The 23706-nt window shown below is 38.4% G+C and overlaps 1 protein-coding gene across 3 annotated transcripts; it reads left to right on the top strand.

Annotated features, from left to right (window-relative positions):
- Nucleotides 1–284: 284 nt before the first annotated feature.
- Nucleotides 285–23706, top strand: parga (poly (ADP-ribose) glycohydrolase a). Of its 3 annotated transcripts, XM_088421765.1 has the most exons (19): nucleotides 285–445; nucleotides 1196–1261; nucleotides 1333–1667; nucleotides 1767–1872; nucleotides 2519–2651; nucleotides 2736–2858; nucleotides 2948–3028; nucleotides 3201–3275; nucleotides 7748–7840; nucleotides 9225–9379; nucleotides 11633–11712; nucleotides 11785–11845; nucleotides 12425–12500; nucleotides 14065–14212; nucleotides 16834–16912; nucleotides 17013–17121; nucleotides 17241–17346; nucleotides 19380–19508; nucleotides 20758–23706. In XM_088421765.1, the coding sequence occupies exons 2-19, from the start codon at nucleotides 1233–1235 to the stop codon at nucleotides 20937–20939; spliced, it is 2100 nt and encodes a 699-aa protein (XP_088277891.1). In that variant the 5' UTR covers nucleotides 285–445; nucleotides 1196–1232; the 3' UTR covers nucleotides 20940–23706. The 3 variants fall into 3 exon arrangements, with proteins under 3 accessions (XP_088277891.1, XP_088277890.1, XP_088277889.1); XM_088421764.1 differs by having other exon boundaries at nucleotides 1199–1261; nucleotides 1333–1872; XM_088421763.1 differs by having other exon boundaries at nucleotides 1333–1872.

Below are 23706 nucleotides of genomic sequence, written 5' to 3'. Positions count from 1 at the left end.
TACTGTACATAATGTATAAATCAAGTAATGCAAAGTATTTGATTAATTCAGGTTTAGTCAGTTAACTTGAGACGTACGGGAATACATTAATTACACTGACGTCAATAGACCGAGCCCCTGCAGTGATTTGCGCTTTTTCGTTTTTTTTTTAATATAAATTGTACGACAACAAACCCGTTTACGGCTAAGTCGCTTGGATACCGCCATCTGATCCCACCCTCTCCCCAAAGAAATCTGTTTTGATTGGTAGCGCTACCTCTTGCCGTCAAACTGTATCCGCCGTCGCGCTGTCATGTCAATAGAGCTGAAATTTGGACAATAACCACGTTATAGTGGGCTATTTTGAATGATATCTGATGTGGCGCTACCTTGTTGCTTTCGGAATGAAAAAAGCAACAATTTAATTTATCTACCCGAGGAGTAAAACCCTGGGAGCGACATGTTCGTAAGTTGTTTCTCTTCATTTTCAACAGCATCTGCTAGCTTGACGCGGCGGTTTTGCTATCCAGTAAAAGGCAAACATTTAAGCACGTTAAGTATAATTAGCACGTTAATGCTAAATTAGCCTAAACTCTATATTTAATCTGTGTTAAGTTTTGTCATCGGGTGCATTTCGACACCGATAGACCGTTACTTAACCAACAACAATTACACCGTTTTTCTCAGTTAATTTGCTAGTTGCTCTTTTTTATTTGTTTAATGTCATATCTAATACGTCAGATTAGTTGAAAGTTTACCTTATTTGCTATTCGTGACGAGAGCTCTTTGATTGACATTTTACGGCTTGATTAAAATTCCAAATTGCCATTATACATTTGTCAATTGTAGGGATTGTTCTATAAATTACTTATTTTACAAACATTGAACCTTTAGGTGAATTCTTAGCTTAAAATAAGTTCGTGGTATATAATGTTATGTAAATAGACCTAAAGAAGGTAAAAGCAAGCCTAATCAATCATTTTAGCACCCTCTAATTGGACATCCGAAGCCTAATGCTGGTGAGAAACCCTGACACTAACCCTACTAATTTGAAATCATTTTTCCAAATGAGAGTGTCCTACTTCCTATTATTTTTGTGTGTCTATCTGCGGTGCCAGGTCCTGAGCTGATAGTTTGGTAACATATTCAGAAGAAAAAAAGTCTATTTTATGAGTAGTATATGCATATCCTTATCAAACTCTTCTTTTTTTTTAAGTAGTCCTTATCCACTCATCTGGTCTGATTGATCCAAAATGGATGCAGAAATGGATTCTCAGAGGAGGTGAATAAAAGCACATTAATGAAACTTGATTGGATGCACAATGCTTATTATTATTTTTGCATTTGTTCCAGTGTGACTGGTGATAGCCAATCCGACGGCGGATCAGTTGAGCTCTTCTGCAGAGCCCCGGAGCAAGATGGAGACATTTTTTTACGGGGAGATGCGGGCTCTCAGTCTCTAATGGACTGCAGATCTATAAGTGGTTTCAGCGATCCTCATCCCCACTCCCCTGCGGAGTGTTCTAATGGACAAAAATCCAAGAGGCCCAGTTCTCCCGGGCCTCACCCTGTGAAAGCAACCTGTGTCGCCGTACACTCCCCAAATCCCAAACCGGCCTCCTGCACGAGTCCAAGGAAGGGCCTGTCATCCAACGACGTGGAGATGCAAAGTCCCGACAGCCCCGTTGGTAAAACACTGCTCGTCAACAACTCGGCAGGAGATGGTGGCGCTTGTGTGGAAGAGTGTGAAGGGGCTCGCGGAGACAAATCTCAGCACTTTGTTTCAGAGCCCGATGCCGCAGGAACCGGGGATGCCGTGGCGGCAGACTGTAGTGATCTATCGGACTTAAGCCAGGAATTAATTAGCAACCAGTCAGGCGCTACCTGCGAAAGGTATTTGTCACTTGTCTTCCTTTGATGATGAGGAGAGCAAAGGGTTAGGATTTTTGGGGCAGGTTTTGGGCAATTTAATGTGGCGAATTAAACTAAGCGGCGTCTGGGTCTGACTTAACTTCTTATTGCAGCTAATTACATTTGTGTGCAGCAGAATGACTAAATGCTGCTTCACCAGGTTTGCTTTGAAACCTGTGTTCCACTAATTGAACTAATTGACTTAATGGGTTTTATTCCTTTAGCCTTTCTTTGATGTATTCAGGACCTTAAAGCATTCAGTGGTTTTTGAGACCAGAAGCAGGACTTTAAATTCTATTCTTCAGCTAAAATATTATTATTACCATTTGGTCGACTGTTTTTTTTTAGGGTTAATTAATCAACTTTTTGAGAGTTTTGGTGGTCTTTGAATGCACCTCGAGCGCAGTAAAAAGGAACAGGTTTCTTTTCCCCTTCCAATTACAGCAACTAAATTAAACCTGTTATCTAATTTAACCACTGAATTCAGTAATGTGACATGGGTTTGTCATTACGTACATGCTAGGTGCATGGCTTTAATTGTATATTTATATAATCAAGTGCCTTACGAGATAATCTCATGTTTTGTGAGTTTCTTGTTTCATTGTCCTCTCCCAACTTGTCTTTGCAGCGTTCCATCACCCTTGCATGAGGGCACCAGAAGATGGCTGGGGACACCCATAGATGAGCTGAACAGGATGCCCCAGTGTGCACCCCCTCTGTCTCACCTGAAAGCCACGCCTAACCACACTGTCACCATAAGGGTGAGGAACCTGCGCCATGATACAATAATTAACAGCTCTCCAACAATTGCCCTTGAGACCACTTCATGTGTGTCATTTTTACAGACAGATCTCCTCAGAGAGGGCGAGGTGCCCGTCCCGTACCCCGGCAAGTTCAAAGACGCTTGGGATGACGTGTCAGTCAAGATGCCTTGCTCTGAGAAGAATCTCTTTCCAATGGAGTCGGAGGTCTAAGATGCACACGGCACTTCAACTTAAACAGATGCATAATGTACGTGGTGTAATAATGATAGCAAAAAAAAAAAAATGTGTCATAGGATGGAGGTGGTGTCCAGAGTCGGTGGGAGTTAATCCAATCTGCCTTGCAAGGAGGGTTCAAAAGTTCCCTGGATGTGAGGGTAAGTCATGCGCAGTTTTTTTTAAGCATCAATTCATAAAAGAAAGCAGAACTGCAAAGTTGTCTTAGTTTAGCTCATCGTGATTTCACCAATGCTGCAGATATCCACAAGATGGCAGTGTTTGCAAAACTATGACCCTACAGTTGATCTGTTGCTTCTGATCCTTTGTTAGGATGCTATCTTGAGATACAACACAGCACACGCAAAGAAATGGGACTTCACTGCCCTCAACCTTCTTTGCACAGAGGTGAGCCACACCCAAAAATTTTTTTTACGAAGACTGCCGTTGAATGATATTTTCATACCTTGATTGTGAGACTATTATCTCCCATAATACATGTTTCTTGTTCGCTATCAAAATTGCCAGAAGCACACTTGTTTTCTTGTAACACTTTCTTTTATGCACACTTAACATAACGGGATTTTTCGGAATTCACTGCACTTTTTGAGTCAATCTTAAAATGTGAAATTCATACCCACTGCTATATATAGACCTTTCTAAACGTTTTTTTTCCTCTACTCCTTGAACTAATGTTTTGGTGCGAGGCGGAGCTTGAGAGATCGACCGGCTGCTTGAGCCACTTTATTGCTTCATCCGATTTAATTAAAAGGGGCCATCCCATCTGAAATGATGCTAAGTAAGGCCTTCAGAGTTGCCTTTCCACTGACCGTTCTCTATTCTAAGGCTTTTCTCTGAAAAAAAAATGCTGCTCCTTAGGGAGTGTTGAAAAAGCTTACAGTTTTAGCAGAATGTCCTCTTTGAACATTTCGAGTGGTTTGGATGGTATTGGACTCTGTTCAATTGCAAGCATAGATTTAAAGCTGAATTCATTTAGGATCCATTAAGCCACATGTTATGTCTACTTTATAAGCATTTAGTGTTTTTGTACAGGATACAACTTTTTATTATAGTGCCCTCCGGTGTGTGTGTGTGTGTGTGTGTGTGTGTGTGTGTGTGTGTGTGTGTGTGTGTGTGTGGCGGGGGGGGGGGGGGGGGGGTGCAGAGTCTTGAACTCTCAGTTCGTGAATGCAGTGACAACGTTCAAACAAACACAACGGGCACAACACCTTTTTTTAATTAATAAATACTGAAGTCATCCAGATTATGCAGCAACTTGTAAGGTTTATTTACCAAAGGTAAAAATGTCAATCAAATCATAACGTTTCAGATTTTAGATTTTTGAAAGTAGGAAGCTTTTGCCAAGATGATTCTTTGCACTGTTTTAGTTTCTTGCATTTTAAATGTGGATAATGCTTTCTTTATTATGGAATTACTTTGATTTCACTACTATATGATCATGAGTTCTTAGCTTGATTTTTTTTCACCTGTTACTGTATTTAAGCCCATTTGAATTTCAAAGTGTTTTCAAATTTTAGACTGCTCCTCTATTGCAGTCAGATCATTAATGTGTTCCGCGTGATAAATGGGGAGGCCCACTGTGTAGTACACTATTAAAAAACATCCAATTTATTAAATTTTCCAAGCATTTGTGACGCATTAAATAATTGTCCAGACATACCACAGCCAAGCTCCACTGATTGACACTCCCTCGGTGGCTGTAGGAGAGATGAAAAAAAAAAAAGAATTATACAAATTGGGATGAGTCTGTAAATTGTCGTCATGTTTCTCTCCTGCCAAATGAAACTGTCACGGTGTCACTTTGTGATAAATGTCTGAGGGCCCAGCATGGAAGTGGTCCAGGGCTGAGTACAGCTGAAGCCTCAAGGGACTACACAAACATTTGCGATTTGTCAAGCATTCCCCACTTGCGATTGTCAAACGTTAACGCTTTGTTTGTCGTTCTGACCCGAGACATCTGTTGTCAACAAACCAAACAAATGCTTGGGATTGAATGTTAAGTCGCTTTTATTACAACATAGGTTGAATGCTGAAAAAATTTCACAGCTCAGACTTATATCAACAAATATTTTGACCTTGAAGCCTCACAGTGATCACGTTATTCTTTACTCTATTACGGTAGACTTATGCACTAATTCGTGTCAAAATAAGTAAATTCATGTGATGCCGGCAAACCAGCAGGAAAAGGGGTGGAGAAGACAGAGAAGGTCCACAGTTTGGGATCATTTCACACTTAAAAAAAAAAAAAAAGTAAGAAGTAGAAATTCATTTTGTCTTGAATAGGGCTGCACAGTTAATCGAATTTTATTCGCGATCACGATATTGTTTGCCACAATTAATTAAGCTGATCCTCTGTGATTCACATTTAAAAAGTCAAGCACTTTATTATTACAAGACAAACCAAGTTCTATGTCATCCTTCCACTAGGGGGCAATGTTTCCCACATGTTTGAATGAGCAAAACCTCAACTTTGCTCACCCTAATATTACTTATGTGAAATGGCATTGAATTGCTCACCTGTTTCCTAATATATACAGTGCTAGCTGTCAATGGAGACACATTTTGAAAAAATTGGCAAAAAATTAGAATAAATTCACATTTTGACTGTTAATTGATTGAAAATTGGCTTAAAAGTAAATAACGTCCTTCGTTCTGAGTAGGCTTTTTTGAATATATATTGAAAATTAATTGATGAGCCTGTCAGTAATCGATTCAAAAAATACTATATTTTAGTTTTAATAGACAACAGTTGTTTTAAAAAAAAATATATATATATATACATTTATTGAACTGTTCGACTGGAACATTACTATTTAAAGTAAGGTTTAGACTCGTACTCAAAATCAGCAGTCGGTGTTAGCTTACAATTTAACTACCGAATCCCAAGTATGGTACCTATGCCGAACAACACACCTTTTTAAGTGGGGTGCACTTTATCTATCCCATATTTTACCTAAAGTGTTAAAGTGTAGTCAAAGTGTACCCCTTGCTTGAAAGTATGTTATTAAATCCATCCTTTTCGCCTATGTTGTGCTAGCTAGCACTAAGCTAACAACACAGGGTTTCTCTGGTCTAGCATCAAAGTTTGCAAACTTTCTTTTCAAAGAAACAACAAAGGTTACGTTGCCTAGGTTCCCTCTCTTGACAAATTAATAAAGGTCATTAGGGGGCACAAATACTTCTTTTCTGACGACAATACTCTGACACATTAGTGTCAAAAATTCCGTTTTTTATTGCTTTATTAAGTTAATATCCAAAAAGATCATAAGTGGAATGTTCAGCTCTGGTCCTGGAACTTGAGTGATGTCATTTAAGGTCAGCGGTTATAACTGTGTGGGATATCATATTTCCACCTTCATACTGCCACATCCTCCATCTACCATCTATTAGTCCCACAGGAGCGTTTTATGATGCCTGCCAGCTCATTACTTCTGACAGCGTTTAGTCAGACCTGCTCGGCTCCCATATAAACGCCGCCCGGACAAATTGCCCAGCAAAGACTTTGCCGTCGAAAATCAAGCCACGCGGCTGCTCTGGTTGCGCTATTGGCCATTTGCATTTGCTCCAGAAGGTCCATTTAATCAGCTGCTCTGCTTACCTTGATAGAATAAGGCAAGTGATTGATGACAGTGACATTTGAAGCCAATACGCTCATAAGTGATTGCGTTGTAAATCCGGCTGTATGACGGAGTAAGTGTGTTTATTTTAGAGGGGATTGCTGAGGCAAGCTGGAGGCTGAAGTATGAGGCTGCTTTTACACCGGCAGGCGCCTTTTACAGATTGATGTGGCTTTTTTCGCCGCTGGTGGATTTTACATGGTCTTCTTCCGTTTTGTGACTCTTATCCCAAATTGGGGGTTTCATTCCAGCTACTCATTGCCACGCCTCCCCTAGTGACTTCCATCAAGCTTTAGAATCCCGGCTGTGGGCTACTGGGTTTTTCCTATCTGAAGAACATAATGGGAATGCAGCTAATTAACAGAAGATGCTTGCCATGACAAAGTAAATAAAGGTGCAGGTTTTAATCACCTAATGCTATCTGTTGCTGGAAATGAGCTGTTTACTTTTTTTTCAGAGAACATTTAAATAGGGCACAATATGATGGTTTCCTGAGTGGAATCAACAAGCTGCTCCCTGATGTTAATCAGATGCACGCAATCACCCTCACAGGCTCAAATTAAGGTTCGGTACTTAAATCTGAGTAAAAAAAATGGCTCATATATTAATGTGAAATATTTAGGAGATTCTCATTTAACTCTTTCAATGCCATGGATGAGAATTACCGTCTTTTAAAATAATAATAATAATAATAATAAATATGGTGATAATATTCTTGTCAAGTACGTTTTTTTTTTCTTTTATGGAGAATAGCTGACACCCTTGACTAATGCTTACCTATTATAATTCAATTGAACGCTGTTGTGATAACTGTGACCATGTAATGGCGGTGTTTCCACACATTACAAAGATATTACCTACATGCAATTCTAAGTAAGGAATGAAAAACATTCTTTCAATTCATACCACCTGTTTTACAAAGATGAGTGAAAATGCTAAATATACTGGCCCTCTAAAGGTTTCCTTTTCCGATAACGCTTGGCACTGAAAGAGGTAATTGCTACAAATCTGCAATGCCTGCTGGAGAGGAACAACAGAGGACCAGGGACTATTCTAAAAGGTGCTCATCAGCAATGAGAAACTGACTTGCTAACAACATGAATATAAAAATGTAAAATAGAATAAAAAAGGATCAAATAAGTTATGCAGAAATGTAAATGTTTTCTAGAACCACTTCCACTGACTCAAGTTTGAAGAAATAGTATTCACTGAAGCAACTAATGAAATGTTACTTCTTTCTAGTGTCTGGAGCATTGCGAGGTTCAGCACCTTTATGAGGCCGTATTGCCTTCCATGGTCAAGCTAGCACTCAGTGCGCCACGCCTCTGCACTATGGTACGTACTACTGCAGTCTCCTACTATTAAGAATTACAGATTGAGAGTTCTTAGAAATATTGTTATTTTTGATTTATGTTATGGAAAGCAGACCAGAATGATGCTTCATAAACTTAATTTCATGAAAATAGACTTTTTTTTTTAAACTGGGGCATCTTGACTGCAGTGTTGCATGTTCCAAGTATGAGTTGTTGCTTTTCTTATTTGTTTCTTTCGTCTCCCTCTCATTTTTCTTCTCAGTTTTTCTTTTTCTTCTCCCCTATTTTTTTTCTTCACCTTTTTCTTTTTTGGTTTTCATCCCCTCCTATTTTTTTCTTCCTTTTTGTCTTCAATTTTTCTCATTCTCTTTCTCCCTTTTCATCTTTTCTCATTTTTCTTCCACTTTCTTCTCCTCTTTCACCATCTTTTTCTCCTTTTCCTATTTGCCTTGTTTCTTCGTTTTCCTCTCATTGTTATTGTTCTTTTTCCCCACGTCTTCTTATTCTTGTTTCCTTTTTTTTTGTTTTGCTCTTTTTTATTGCTCTGTTGTACTCTTTTCCTTTTCTTATTTTTATTTTTTTCTTCATCTTTTTCGTCCATCATTGTACTGCAAAACCAAAGTTTAGATGAGCATTCTTCATATACACCAGCGCTTGATAATGTAAAGGGGGAAAAAGGTCATAAAAGTGTTGTGATGCCCTCACCAGTAGGCAAGGAGAGCCACACTTGCCAATGCACTTTCAACCATTTATTGAATTGGACAAAAACACTTCAGCTGACTACCTCCACATACTAGGACATGCCATTAAAGGGACATATATAACAAACAAATACTTTTAAGAATCAAACATTTAAGGCGAGGAATAAGTAAAAATATGTCTGTTACTATTTTTTTCCCCAATACTGAAACAAACCTAGATAGTAATTTGTCATCTGACACAATGCAGGAATTTCAGGTTCATGTCATCACATTGACAGCGGTTTGTTAATAACGATTCCGTCTGGCTCAGCTTCATATCGCAGTAGTAAGCCTCAAGCCAGATGTTCAGCCCGGTCTTATTAGAGCCGGTATTGATCCGTTAACTGACGCAGTCTTGGGAGGCTCTTTAGCTCTAATCAGCCAAGATATATGAGCCTGTGCGTCTGGCTGGTAGAACACAGGCGAGCGCGAGAAAACACAGACCTTAATTACTCCTTTCCATTAATTTAATGGAAGCCTTTTTGTGTCTTCGGCTTGTTAGATTGCTTTACTAATCATCCGCCCCCATTAGCTTAAGGAGTCACGCTATCAGAGTCGCGCCCGTGTATGTTCAGTGTCTCTCCTTGGACGGCTCCTCCTCCTGATTTGTTCGTCATCTATGTTGGCATAATCCTCACAGTCTTCCCCTTTGTCTCTTCCCTCAAGCCAATCCCCTTGCTGAAGTCACGGATGAACCACTCCCTAACCATGTCTCAGGAGCAAATAGCATGTCTTCTGGCCAACGCCTTCTTCTGCACTTTCCCGCGACGCAACTCCCGCAAGTCCGAGTACTGCAACTATCCCGAGATCAACTTCTACAGGTGAAGGCACTATACACAAAGACGCCGAGCTCCTGTATGGCGACCTCCAAGTTGTACAACTTTGAAAAAGTAAAAAAAAACAAAAAAATACAAGGATGTGTGATATTAAAACTGCAATCAGTCTGTTTTTGCTTTGTCTTGAAGGCAAAAACGTCCATAAGGGGGCACTAGTGCCTTAAAAAAAAACTAGGACCAAGTTGATCTTCTTTAGCTCTTAATATTTTACATATGTGTCCAATATAACACCACTGCAACATTAACATTTGGTCTTGATTCAGTGGCCAACCCTTCAGTTTTATATGTGCTGATATTTTGGGGAAATAGACTATGCGACTCTTTGAAGTGGGAGTCAAGAACCATTGGTCATTGGGAAATTTTGGAAACAATAATAGGAGGAAGATTTTTGCTATAAGGTGCACTCATCTATCATTTCTCTTGAATGTCATTTGTTTTTTGTTAAGAAAATTCTTATTTATGAGTCACTGTTTTGTTTACGTGTACAGTGCAATTAATATAATATGGGATAATTCATACAATACTTGCTTATAAGGTAATATGTGGTTCTTATCACATTACCCTACTGTCTGTCTTAATATATTTTCAGCTATCTTTTTACCTGGTGGACATACTCCAGGTCTTGTCTCATTTGGGAGCCGCCTCCTTATTAGTGACATGGTTAATAACATCCAGCCTTGCTTGTATTTTTACCACAGTTATAAGGGGTCCTACATACAGTTGGCCAAACATCAAGTATGTTACTCTGCTCTTATATATCATTATGAAACCATGGAGACCACAAAAACTTTGCTGAAATTCCGGGAAGGAAATCCCTGAACATGAACAGAACATGTAATTCAAAACCATCATAAAAAAAACAATCTGTCCACCCACAGATTCTGGGAATGTGGGAAGCATTTCTTCTGTGTTTGGAGCCACTTTTCCCAAAAGAAGGCCCAGCTTCAGTCATGTTGTGCAGGCTTTTGTTTTTAACCAGATGCCCTGTTTTGAAGCTCCTCCTCTCACTTCAACATAGTTCCTTAATACTAGAATGCCAAAAGATGGTGCTGAAGCTATACTTTTATATGAAATCTAAGACTGTCGCTATCAAATTATTTTGAAATCGACTATCCTGTCGATTATCATGACTTTCTTTAGGTGTTTTTTTAGTACTGTTTTGGTATGCCTTTTCCTCTCTGATAATTTAACTTGATTTTGCCACTCTTTTTAAAATTAGAAATGATCCCAAATTTATAATATCCCTTTTTTTGAGGGGTGCCCTTTTGCCACCATTGCAACACTGCGTATGTCTGCAAGAAAGGTCCGCCTAGAAAACCGTGGCATCTTCGAGGCGGATATTTTTACTCAACCTACCCATTTTTAGTCAACTTGCACACATTCTTTCACCCCCCCACCCAGCTCTAATGAAATCTGTATGATGGCAACGATTTTTTTTGTTCATATTTCCAGTGTCCCAATGGAAATCATTGTCAAAAACTCTCAAGTCCCAGTCATTGGTACAAGAAGGCTTTCTCCCTGCATATCAGCTTTGCAGCGGGCTAAATGAAGAGCTCTGTACTGTAATAATATAAGCATTGATTCCATTCAGGTAGTGCTTCTATCGCATGCTCGGGCCCCACCTTTTCTATCAGCATTCCTTCCTGCAGCATAATATAGAACCAAGTTTGTGAGACGATGAGACAAGACAAGCGGCGCAGGCTGAAATGGGTGGTGGATCGTTATTGCCCAAGCACCTCCCCATCTCCACCTCCGCCTCCCCTTTAATTGAGGGAGTGTCCATCACTTTGGTTATTGGCTACAGTGGCGCTCCGTCTTGGACAGGCAGCACAGCAAGCAATCTGCTGATTGCTTTTTTGGCAGAACTGTCGAGGTTTGTCCTCGTTAAGTGATGGATATGTTGGAGGGGGAGGATGGAAGGCTGAGACGCAGCTCTTCAGCTGCTGTTTTCCTCTGCTTGAGAAGGAAATGATGTGGAAAACAATGTAATATCCAAGCGGAGGTATTTTTTTTTTTCTGTATAAAATTAATAACTGAGCGTGGTTATTTCATTTCCAAAAATATTTTAAATTATCTGCCAAGTTCACGGCTTTTTTTTAATAACTTTGAAAGAACTTTAAAAAAAAAAAAAAAAAAAGCTCTGGCCCTGTTGTAAATCTTACACACATTGTTGTCAGCCCTGACAAAATGTGACAAACTATTTGATTGAAACAACACTTCGTCTGCCTCCTCTTGCAGGTTATTTGAAGGCTCTTCACCACGACAAATTGAGAAGTTGAAAACTCTCATTTGCTACTTTAGGAGAGTTTCACAGACCAGTAAGCCTCAGGAAATCACACACACCACATATACACATGAGAATTAACATTTTGATTGTTGTTGTCTTTTAGGACCAAAGGGCCTTGTGACATTCACAAGACAAACACTGAATTCACTTCCAACCTGGGAGAAGTAATATTTTTTTGTATTTATTTAAAAATCAGTTAAAAAAAAAAAGAAAAAAATTGAGAAAATGCTTTTCAGTATTTTGAATATTTTTCTTTCAATGCAAATAAAAGCTCTAAATAAAATATTTGCGTTTGGGCTTTAGACTTTATGTTGTCTAATTTAAATATTTTTAATTTTACCCTATCATATTTAGCAACAGCAAAAAATGTTATTCCAAATTCCAAAGAATTGATCCATTTTAGCTAATATTCTCCTGAGACACAGCCTATTCATTTATTACTGTAGTGGGCATTTATTTTTGGTCTATATCTTTGGACTAATTGAAGCTACTTTACAGTGTGCTCAGTAGAGGACATCCACATATTTCCAATGATGTCTCATTTGTTTGGGTGGATGCAATTCACTTGACTGTTTTGCTAGGGCAAAAAAGGCACAACAGTGGACACAAATGAATTGTCTGGTTTCCAGGAGGATATTGTAAAACACAACTGTGCTAATCATGTGTGAAGTGATTTTCGGGCTTTTAAATGTATTTTTCTTTGTTGATAAATGGCATAACTAAAATATGTCTTAATTTTCAAGCTGCCAGACTCAGCTGACGCGCTTACATATCACTTATGAGGGCACGATTGAAGATGATGGTTACGGGATGCTGCAGGTACTGTTTTTTCGTGTATTAATTTTTTTTTCATTGTCAAAAAAATGATTGATGTCAGTGGCACTCCTTGGTAGTATTCCTGTTGACATTTCTTTACATCATTGGTGCTCAAAATATTAAAAAAAAAAAAAACTAACATAAAAAATGCAATTCTCCGTTCCTTGTCTGCTGCATTGCAGCCACCCTTTCTTCCCGCCGACAGCTGAAGTGTCCACAGGAGTAGCTCAGAGAAACATAAAGGGGATAGCAAGGACCCCGGGGTGCTGGGAGAGCGATTCGCATTGATAGGGGAAAAAATGACGAGGGTGTGTCCTCTTACTGGTGGCGACCCATCCCGGGTTCAGGAGTCCACTTGGTGGATTGACGCCTCCTTCGACTGTGGCTCTCTTCTGAGGTTTTCGATAGGGCAAAGTCGGCTGTCATTCTGTCAGGGGTGTGAAATTTAAGAATGAGAAGGGTTAGGCTCGGGGTGAATAAGGTGAAGAGAACCAGTTTGAAACTATGAGCATCGAAACATTCTCGCTGTCACACAGATTGACATGGCTGTGGTCCAGTAAGCAGGACCCTCCCCCTGACAGACATGTTTAAATCGCAGCATTTTGATTATAATTTTTTTTTTCTTGCCACGGGTAGGCTTACATGACATTTTATATATATATATATATATATATATATATATATATATATATATATATATATATATATATATATATATATATATATATATACACACACACACACACACTTTTGTTAGGGGGGAAATGTAACAATAGACATTCCCAGTACCTGTCAAAAGTTTAGAAACACCTTCAAATGGTCTCACAATGTATTACGAGGTCAAGAAATATAAGCTCGTAACACTTGAAACCGCAACTGATGTGAACTGAAAATGATTCCACCTCATAGCTTCTTCCACATTATAATGTTAACTGACAAAATAGCAGACAAAAGGTGCCTACCTCGAATATTCTAAAATCTAAAATATTTTCCTTTGAATAATGTTTTATTTATTTTTTTAACTTGCAAAATCATTGACCTGTTTCTGCACTCGAAGGTGTTCCTAAACTCTTTATTTATGAACATTCGCAGTGCAGGATGAAAAAAATATGTATTTTGAACTTCTATTCTGATTACTAATCTGTATTCAACCAAACAAGAGTCCAATTAATATGACAAAATCGAAGTCGTTGATTCAAGTTGTTCTGCCTCTCTAATGAAGTTAAAACACAGCTAGTTTTAAGGATCCAATTTTATGAACTAGCATTTCTGCTCTGTTCACCATTCGTTACAGCGGTGTGAGTTTTTATAGATCCAACATGCGTGTTTGTGCTTCCTCATTATATTATTCCCAAACAGGAAGAAGCATGTGATCTTTATCTGTATTAAATGAGCACAGTGGGCGGCAGGAAATAAGGACATACTAATTGAGTCATTCATCTGCATAAATGGATGTTTAATCTCAGTTAGACCCAACTGTATTGAACAGACAAGACCTTTTCGGTTAAGTGGAAGGAGAAGAAGTTCCTGGGACCTATGCTAACAAAATGTCCCTTTTCCTCACAAGGTGGACTTTGCAAACCGATTTGTAGGCGGTGGCGTCACGGGGCACGGCCTGGTCCAAGAAGAGATCCGATTCATCATCAACCCCGAACTCATCGTCTCCCGTCTCTTCACTGAAGCATTGGAATACAACGAATGCCTCATCATTACAGGTAAAATAAATACATGGACCATGGGACTGGCTTTACTTGATGACAGTAATTTCCCTTGAATGTCATTTATAGACAAAAAAAAAATCCAAAAGCCATAGGGAGTGCAATTGTCCAGTGGGAAAAAAAAAATCACATTGTAATGAGGTTTACCAGTACGTAGGCCTAAAAAAAGGCTGAAAAAAAGATGTTTCTAATGCAACAAAATGGTATTATTACACCACCGCCTTTAAACCTGTTTAAAACAGTTAAAAGTGGACACACACAAAATAAAGACAAAATCAAAGTTTTGAAAATTAGCTCACTAAAATTACTAAAAGAGTGCGCAGTGCAAGAACAAGAATTGAAAGACGTTTATCGTAGAATGGTAAATGTGGGAAAAGCATAAATTTTAAGATAATAAATTAAAACATTTATATTTTTATTAGTTGATTTGAAGTCTATTTATACACATTTTTCACTTGCAAATTAGGGCTTTGGCTTGTCTGGATTTTTTTGGCTTGTTGTATTATACACAACAAGTACAGAGGAAAAAATGATTTTTAACTCAATCAGTGCATTTGACGACTATAAACTTTTTTTTTTTTAAACTGGACTGTAAGTGAATGTGTTACTTGCGTTTTGAACGTAGTTTTATGACTGACTGGCAATAGCAATGAATCAGAACTTTGATAAATAAAGATGGATCCTTGACCTATGCCAGTGGGGGAAAAAAGAGTCTTTTTTTTTTTTTTTTGCCCGAAGCCAGCTGGGATAGGCACCAGCAAGCCTGCAACCCTTGTGAGGATAAGCGGCTATAAAAAAATGAATAGATGTATATTAGTATTGTGTGTGTCGATTTCCACATAACGGTTGCCATAGTAGAGCGGACGGACAACGCCACTCGGCTCCAGCGATGCCACCAAACACACACAAACCGCTTCATTCTCCGCCGTCAAAGTAAAAATCGACTTTTGTCTTATTAAGTACCGCGGTCAACGACACAATGGCGCCGCCCTGTCTACTCTGCGACATTCATCTCTTTTCCGAGTCACCTTCAGTTGTTAGTCATCGTCCCCCCCCCCCCAAACCTCAGCCACCTCCCTCCCGCTATCGCTCCTCTTCCTCCTCCTCCTCCTCCTCCTCCCCACTTAACTTTATTACATTTGGACGGAAAGGAATTTATAACTGCACTAAGGTCATCGCTCCACTAATGGAATGGCCCAGTTACGCCATTGATTCATTAAAACCTCAAACAATATTCTTTGCACGCATTCAGTCTTTCCTGTAATTCTAATCCAGACTTCTAAGATTTTGTTTAGTCTAGATTTAGATTCACCTTTGTCCTCTTATTATATTCCTCGCTACCGTGAATCCTAGCATTCGTTTTCAATGCGATGTCGGTATTCCTCCGTGGAGGCGTCGTCGGATGGGAAGGTAAAAGAATTTTGCGATGTAATCTGGTGACGGGAACCTTTATGGCGGGATGTTGCAGGGAGGAGCCGGACAGTTTCCGGCACAAATGACATCAAGGTGATTGGATAGGACAGCGGCTCTTGTCTGTTGATAAAGACAAGGATACGAGCGCCTTGTTCCTAGAAGATGAAGTTGCTTGTTTTGTGGGAATTAATACTTCTTTATTCTCAATGGACAGGCTAGTTTTTCCTCGGAAAAGTTTTCACAAGGTGCATTTTGATGCCATGTGGCTGAAATGAAATCAATGGAAAGAAATGAGAATAGGGCCGTTTAAGTAATTCAGTGTTGCTCTTGAAACAACTTTTTTTCTTTTGGAAAGAAGGTTAAATGCAGATTCAGGCACTCCAATTTGCTGAGACTCGAGTTTCCTTAGATTCAATGTGCTGTATTAAAAGTAAGTGTTTTATCCTCATCTGGTATTTGCTCTATTTGTCAACAGGGCCGCATATAATTATTTTAATAATCTATTTTTTTTTTGTGATAAAGGGACAGTATACTATGATAACCATTTTGAAAATAAAATGTAGATCCAACCACATGTAAATCCACCCAGTTATAGCCAAAAGGCTCATTTAAATTGGTAGTCCCTTGCCATAAGAAACATGGCTAATATAAAGCAAGAGCAGTAATAAAACACTAGAATCAAGATACGGGTAAAATACAAACCTTACATAGTTTTAATCTCGCATTTAAGACTGAATCAGGTGTGTGCACAATCAAACCCTTAAAAATGTACATGTTAAACGGGCTTAGTTGTGGCTTATTCGCTTTTTGAACCATTTCTTCCCATTAAGACTGGATGCTTTTTATTTTGACCTCAAAGCAGATTACTAATTAAATCATAGGCTTTTATCGATGGCAATCCATTCCTTGCTGATACTGTGTGCGCACACAGCACTAAATTTAATTTGAAAGACAAGGGGCTGAAACACACTTAGGTCCACTCTGTGTGCTCTTACCGCTGATGACAAACTAATGTCTACATCGGTGATGTTTCAGGGTTGCCTCTTGGGTATGACACCAATTTGCTTTTGATGCAAATTTGGGGAAGACTTCACTCATATTCTATGAGGAATTACTTTTTTTATGTCTTAGACTTTGAACGGGTTTTTTGGGGACAATTTAAAACTGCGGGCAGTGATGTATTTCCCTCCTTTGTCTGTGTATAGGTGCTGAACAGTACAGTCGATATTCTGGCTACGCTGAAACTTACAAGTGGGCCGAGTGCTATAAAGATGAAACTCCAAGGTATTTGTTTACTCACTCGTATTTTTTTTGGCTATTCCCCTGTGGCAACCCAGTTAATCTGTTGAGAAAAATTGAAATAAGTCTTATTTTTCATTTGTAGGGATGATTGGCAGAGACGATGCACTGAGATTGTGGCCATCGATGCTCTGAAATACAAACATTTCATGGAACAATTTCTGCCTGAAAAGATGACAAGAGAGCTCAACAAGGTGAAAAACTTTTTTTGAGTTGACATTTAAATATTATAGCGAAATCTTTAATCGTGGACAAAATTCACAGAACCTTATGAGCTTTTATTTCTGCATTCCTGCTTTCGTTTGTTTTTCAGGCATACTGTGGATTCTTCCGCAATAACGCCAACAGAAAGCATCTGTCTGCGATAGCCACCGGCAATTGGGGCTGCGGCGCTTTTGGCGGAGACACACGACTCAAAGGTACCATTCGATTCAATCGAGAAAGAACCGATTTATGTAAACGGTTGATGAAACCCTATTAGAACAAATTAGCAGCATTAAAAAACACATGCTGTATGGAAAATACTTGATGTTTCAACAACAATTTAAAATGTCCAATAGCTTTCTGCTAACACACAATGTTGAACACCATAGACAGGCTAACTGAAATTAGCATAGATGTGATGGGCACCATTAACACACGTGGAACATCAGCACATATAAAGAGAGCGAGTACGTAATGAATTTTAAACTGACAAAACGTGGCGAAATTATTTATTGTTTTGTTCAAATTACTCCAAGTGTGGTGTTGTCTATTTTTTTAAAGCACTATAGAAAGCCGGACCCCCTCAACCCCACCCCACGCTCAATTAGTCGCCAGCCCGTGCGTCACTCATCAGTTTCTTCCCACCCTTTATCGATCCCCTGACACACGTTTATGCTTTCCATTAAAACGCCGATTGATTACAGGCCAGGGAGAACATAAATCGTATCCTCGGTGGACTCACGCAACATCAGTCTTCATAAGCGAGGGCCCACTTACCATCTCGGGGAAGACTTAACGCTGCACATTTCCTCCAATTGCAAATGGTCAGGTTTGACATCGTTTGAGCAACGTAAAATCAGTTCACATTCAGAGAGTTCTTCAAATAGCATCTTCACGGATCCATGCTTGCTTTGCTACAAAAATAGCTTCTTTTTTTTTTTTTTTTGTAACATTTCTTCTGGACGTGTCGCTGGGGAACCCATTAGCTTTGGAATTAGTTTAGTGTTTTATATCCCCATACTGGTGGCAGCATACTTACATGAGCCCAAGCTATTTTGTCGTTGTAAAGATTACAGCCCGTTTCAAAATGATGTTTTGAGTCCTGTTCATTAATCCGGAGTTAATACCCATACCGTTAAATATTTAATGGTCCTAATTTGCTCAAAGATGGAAGGCCTACTAGCAGAAGGCATCCCTCGTTTTGGATTAGTGAGCGATTATAAACCGAGCTCAATTACTTATATCTGTTTCATTCTGCTAGGGATGGGCCCAGAAAAATATGGTTTCATATTCTTTTTTTCTTCCCAGTTGCATAAAAAGCGAATAATAATGGCATTATTAAATTTAATTTTCCACCCTTCCCGCTAAGCTTTGTGTTATTTGTCCCGATACCAAGTATTTTTGAGTTTTGTAATGACTGTTTAATCCTTTAACCCTACCAACCTCCACAAAAAGAATATAAATAGTTTGAAAAAGCTTCCCCTTGGAGAAAATGGCCCTTTAAACACATCTTATGTTTTTGAAAAGCTAACATCAATACATTTAGCAAAAATATTCCATTTGAAAATTATATGCAAGCACAAACTGCCATTGACCATCTTGATTTAAAAAACATTTGAATCAATGCCTACTTTTGTTTGTCATTCCTTTGTTTATTGAAATAATCTAAAATAGGGCCCACCAATATGGATTTTTTTGGGGGGGCCAATGCTGATTTTTGTCAGAGAGAAAATACAGATTACCAATTCATCAAGTGATTCAATTTGAAAACTACAATGACCAAAATAGCATGTTTCATTCCAATGCATTTCTATAGGTGTCAAAATCGTTAAGAGATCATTTTCCTTTCCAGTTTACAGAATGCATTGTATGTCACAATTAAGTTATAATGCCATTATTACTTGTTGTTTCTGTTACTGTTGAATAGTTAATAGTTGAATATTTGTTGTATTTAACGCGTTTATGCTTCATTTATTTTGCACTTTGTATTCTATATATAAAATAAATTCAGATTTGCTTCATTTTGGTCCACAGAATTAGCTTATCTACTAATTTCAAGATGTATATTTAAGAATACAAGTCTATGGTATGGATTTGTGGGTAATAAATAATGACATACTACCTGTATACATATGTGCACACTACCCCAGCTAGGTGTAGACAAGGCCTAAAATACGACAGGATAATGCTGTGCGGCCATTGTTGCCTGCTTTTGCCTTTTAAGCTTACTTGTTTTCTCTTACATTAGCGCTGATCCAGCTGATGGCGGCGGCAGAAGCGGGCAGGGACGTGGCGTACTTCACTTTTGGAGATGCTCGGCTCATGCAAGATGTTCATGACATGCATACTTTCCTGACTGAGAAACAAGTCACTGTGGGTAAGGCTGACATTTTCTTCCCCTAACCTATAGTAATGGAATCTCTGCAACAGGTTATGACATACAGTAAAACTCCTCTACAAGGAAACCCGCATGTGCAAAAATACCCCCCAGTGTGGAAAAAAAAAAAATCCATGCATTGAAGCCTTTTCCTCTTTCTTGCTTCGTCATACCAGGAAAAAAAATCCCCCTGTTGCATAATGCGATTTTTTTTCTGCATTTGTGTTGCACTGAAATTCACAATAGTGAAAACAAGCCTGCAGGAAAAGTCAAAATTGGTTTATACTTAAGCGCGCTTTTTGTTAGCACTTATTACTTGGAGCGGCTTTCCCCCGCAGTCAGACGATATTCTCTCATCCTCCAGGTGGCAGTAAATGTACTACAGCATACAAACTACTCTATAACAAAGGTAGAGAATCCAAATCGTTGTATCTATCTATTATTGTTTGTTTGTTTTTTTTATGTTGGGTGGTTTTGTTTTTAACTTCAGTCTGATTGTTGATTGTACGTTTTTTACGTCAGAGACATAGATATGCGATAGTTGCGATTTGCGGTTGTGAAAAATTTCCGGCTGCGAATATGATGTCATTGTAGAGGAGTTCTACTGTACCATAAAGCCATGGACTAGGAAATAATATGCCTCAAAAGGACTTGAAATGCAATCTTTCACTTTTTTAATTCTTATTTTTCTTTCCAAATAAACAAACAAAATATAGCCCAGCATCCTTGAATCTTTCAAGGTTGCATTGAATCTCATTAAATTCTCTTATAGTAGAGTACACAATAAATGCGACAGGGGAAAGTGTTCGCCACCATTTCGCTCGTGAAGATTGAAAAGCTTGTCCTTGCTGACGCTATTAGCATGCAAGAATGCGATAAAAAAAAAAAAAAATAGGAGGGAGCACATGTACATGCTAAGTTATTACACCTTATGGGCCATGTCTTTTCCTTGGGCCCATCCATTCAGCATCAGAGTGGATTACTGGTGACCCCTCTTTCCTCCCCTCGCCCTCCCCCGCTTTTCATTTTTTTTTCCCCCTCCCGCTGACATTTATTGAAGCCTTTCGGAGAAATTCGCCTCTGGCTATCCATTTCCTAAAGTGGAGCTGCAGAAACACACCAGTACAAGCTTGAGTTCTTTTTGTGTGTATTTTTTTTTCATTCTCAATCTGTTTGTTCTCTTTGTCATCCAAATCTCTTTGTCCTTGCTCGTCTTGTCCCGCCTCCTCCATCTACGTCCTCGGTCCAGGGAGGCTGTACGGCCTTTTGAACCAATATTCCAGTTTGGTTTGTAAGAACTGCCGCACGACCAGGCCCGACGTCAGCCTGTACGATTTCATCTACCGCAGCATCTCTTCCCCTGCAACCGCCGATGCCTTGGACTCTGCTAAGGACTCTGGGATGTCCCCTACAGCATCGGACTCTCATTAAAAAAAAAAAAAAAAAAAACCTCTCCAACTCCCTTCTTCCAGGTCCAGAAACCTCAGTCGTGTGCTAACAATCACTCTTACAGGTGCACCTCAATATGTCAAATTTATGAGGAAAATCATTTATTGCAGTAATTCAACAAATATTAGCAAAGGACTCGCAAGAATAGCAAAAAAATCTGAGTTTTGGAGTTTCTTAATTGGAGATTTCTCAGCTGAGAACTCCTGTAGAGATAGCCCAGTCGCTTTATTGCCTTTGTCCAAAAAAAAAAAAAAAAGGTTGTTTTATTTGTCCAGATTGTGGTAGTCTGCAAAGTTTGAAACGAGGCAAACAAAAATCTTATTTGTTGAAGTTGTTCGTTTTTTTCCCCCGAAAAAAGATTGCTCTTGGCATTTATGAAAATAATTAAAATGATGTTTAATGCAACGTAGTCAAGAAGAAACTATCTTTCACTTTCCAAATCATTCTACTGAAATAAATGACATTTGAAATGATAAGCAATTTACCGAGATGCACCTGTCCCCACCCTCCCTTTAAGTTTGTGATTTGTCCACCGCACAAACTACCAAAACACAGTCTTGCCTTTCTCGCCGGTTGTGGGTGTATGTCCAGCGTCAACCTCGTGTGGTCAAGTCGTCTTTCCGGTTTATAGCAATAGTAGCGGTAAATCCTTGAATGTCAAATTTTCAAACTAGCGACTGTGGAATATAATAATCTGTCGGCGAGTGTTGATTTTTGTCGGTCCTCAAATATCACAATGATTGAACCAACCACGTTGTTTTTCCTTACCTGGAAGTAATATTGAGCAATTTTCAAATATAATCAACTATTATTTTGAAAGTTTTCTTCCCATGTGTTTTTTTTTTAGCAAACACAAGTTATGTCTTACAATAAACTACATCGTATTTATACTGCATTGATGTTTTCGGTCGATAGGTTAGGTTGAGCTCTATTTTGAAGGTTCTTGGAAACAAATAATCACAAGTAGAGCCTTGTTAAAATACGGTAAAATAATCAGATGCATGTTTGTGGGCGAACAATCCCAGATTTGATGATGATCCATTGTTGTCAGTATTATCTCTTCTATTTTAGTGAAAGAAGGCAGTGAGTGACAGAGCGATGCCACATTGTAGTCTATGCATGGGTAACACACAGTATATCTTAATAAATTTTCCCAACGTATATGCTGCTCTTCCATATCTTTAGCCGGCATTATTTAAACAGCGTGACAAATGATCATTATTACAAACGCGTGGAGCTGTCGATGTGGAGTGAATATTTTTCACCGGCAAACTTCGCCCAAACGTTCAAATGTATTTGCAATTTTAATTGCAATTTTTTGTAATTGCTTTTTTTTTAGCATTTCACCTACATTATATTCATATGTTATAGCACAGGCTATAAAACGGCCCCATGGCAGAATTTAGCCTGCATGTTTGAATGTATTTGGAAATATGTTCAAATGTATTTGCAAGTACATTTGAACATATACACATTTTCAAAGGTATTTTAAGTGCAAATGTGCCCGAACATACTTGCAAATACATTCAAATATACTACAGTAATAGTCCAAATGTTAAAAGCAGCATAATAATGGCTCAAGATATTCAATTGCAAATGTGCAAAAACATTTGACGTACTTGTGTGCTACATGCTAAAAACAGATCACCCCCCCAATAATGACACAAGGGTAATCATTTGCTCATGCACAATTTCGCTTATATTTTAAGAATATGTTATGTAAAAAAAAATACCTGTGTTTATGGCCTTAATATTGTTGATTCTGTATCCCCCTCTGATCTCCGCGGAGTATGAACATAAGCAAAAAAACACCCACAAGGCTTTTTTTTTTTATGTTGGCCTACTAGTATCTTTGAAGGTATTTGCATGTAAATTTGAACATTTAAATATTTTGAAAGAGCAAATATTTCCAAACGTACTTGCAAATACAATCGAAATACTTTCAAAATACTTGAACGCTACATGGTAAAATCATACCATTTTTTTCCCCTCATGCTAGTGTGGTGTAATGATTGACGCTGTTTGTCATGTTTCACCTACATAATAAGAATATCAGTGAAAATTCAGTAAACATTGTTTATTTTTATGGCTTTGTTGTCTGTTCTGCAGTTTTTTTCCCGATAATACGACTGAAATGTGAAATACCCCATGGCATTATGGGGAGAAAATGCTATTTAGCATTTAGCCTCATAGACTAAAAAATGCTAAAATTAGCAATTATTCCCCATAATGCCACAGTATATTGACTTAAAAAAATAAAAGTACATGCTGTTTTCTTTAACATTTAGCCTATATTATACCAAGAACATTTGATCTCATGGTGTATGCCCATAATCAAGTGAAGACCATGTTCATTAAAAAAAAAAAAAAGGCAACGCTTTCCGCATTTAGCGTACAAGTACAAACAAGGGTAAAATAATCCAAGTAAAAACGTTGACCACAATGGCATCTCCACACCGCTATGTTATTCATTAAAGAAACTGTTATTCATTGAAAAAAAAACATCATCCCTCCATCATGTACGAACCGATGGGTACAAAGAATTGCACGTTAAATATGATTTTTTTTTCATGTATCTACTCAGCATTTTGTTATTAGACTACAAATGATATATGAGCACTATTTAACGATGCTTTGGTTACATATCCATTAACGACTGTAAATGTATCACATAGTACTGTACTGTAGGTTTTGAGGTTACACTTTTTTTTATTATGGTTCCTTATTAAAAGATATCCTGTTTAAGCTG

This window comes from Hippichthys cyanospilos, chromosome 8 (assembly GCF_059441005.1).
Source record: "Hippichthys cyanospilos isolate Australia breed blue-spotted pipefish chromosome 8, RoL_Hcya_1.0, whole genome shotgun sequence".
Lineage (NCBI taxonomy): Eukaryota > Metazoa > Chordata > Actinopteri > Syngnathiformes > Syngnathidae > Hippichthys > Hippichthys cyanospilos.
The sequence above is the reverse complement of the archived record's forward strand: the minus strand, read 5'-3'. Positions and strand labels throughout refer to the sequence as shown.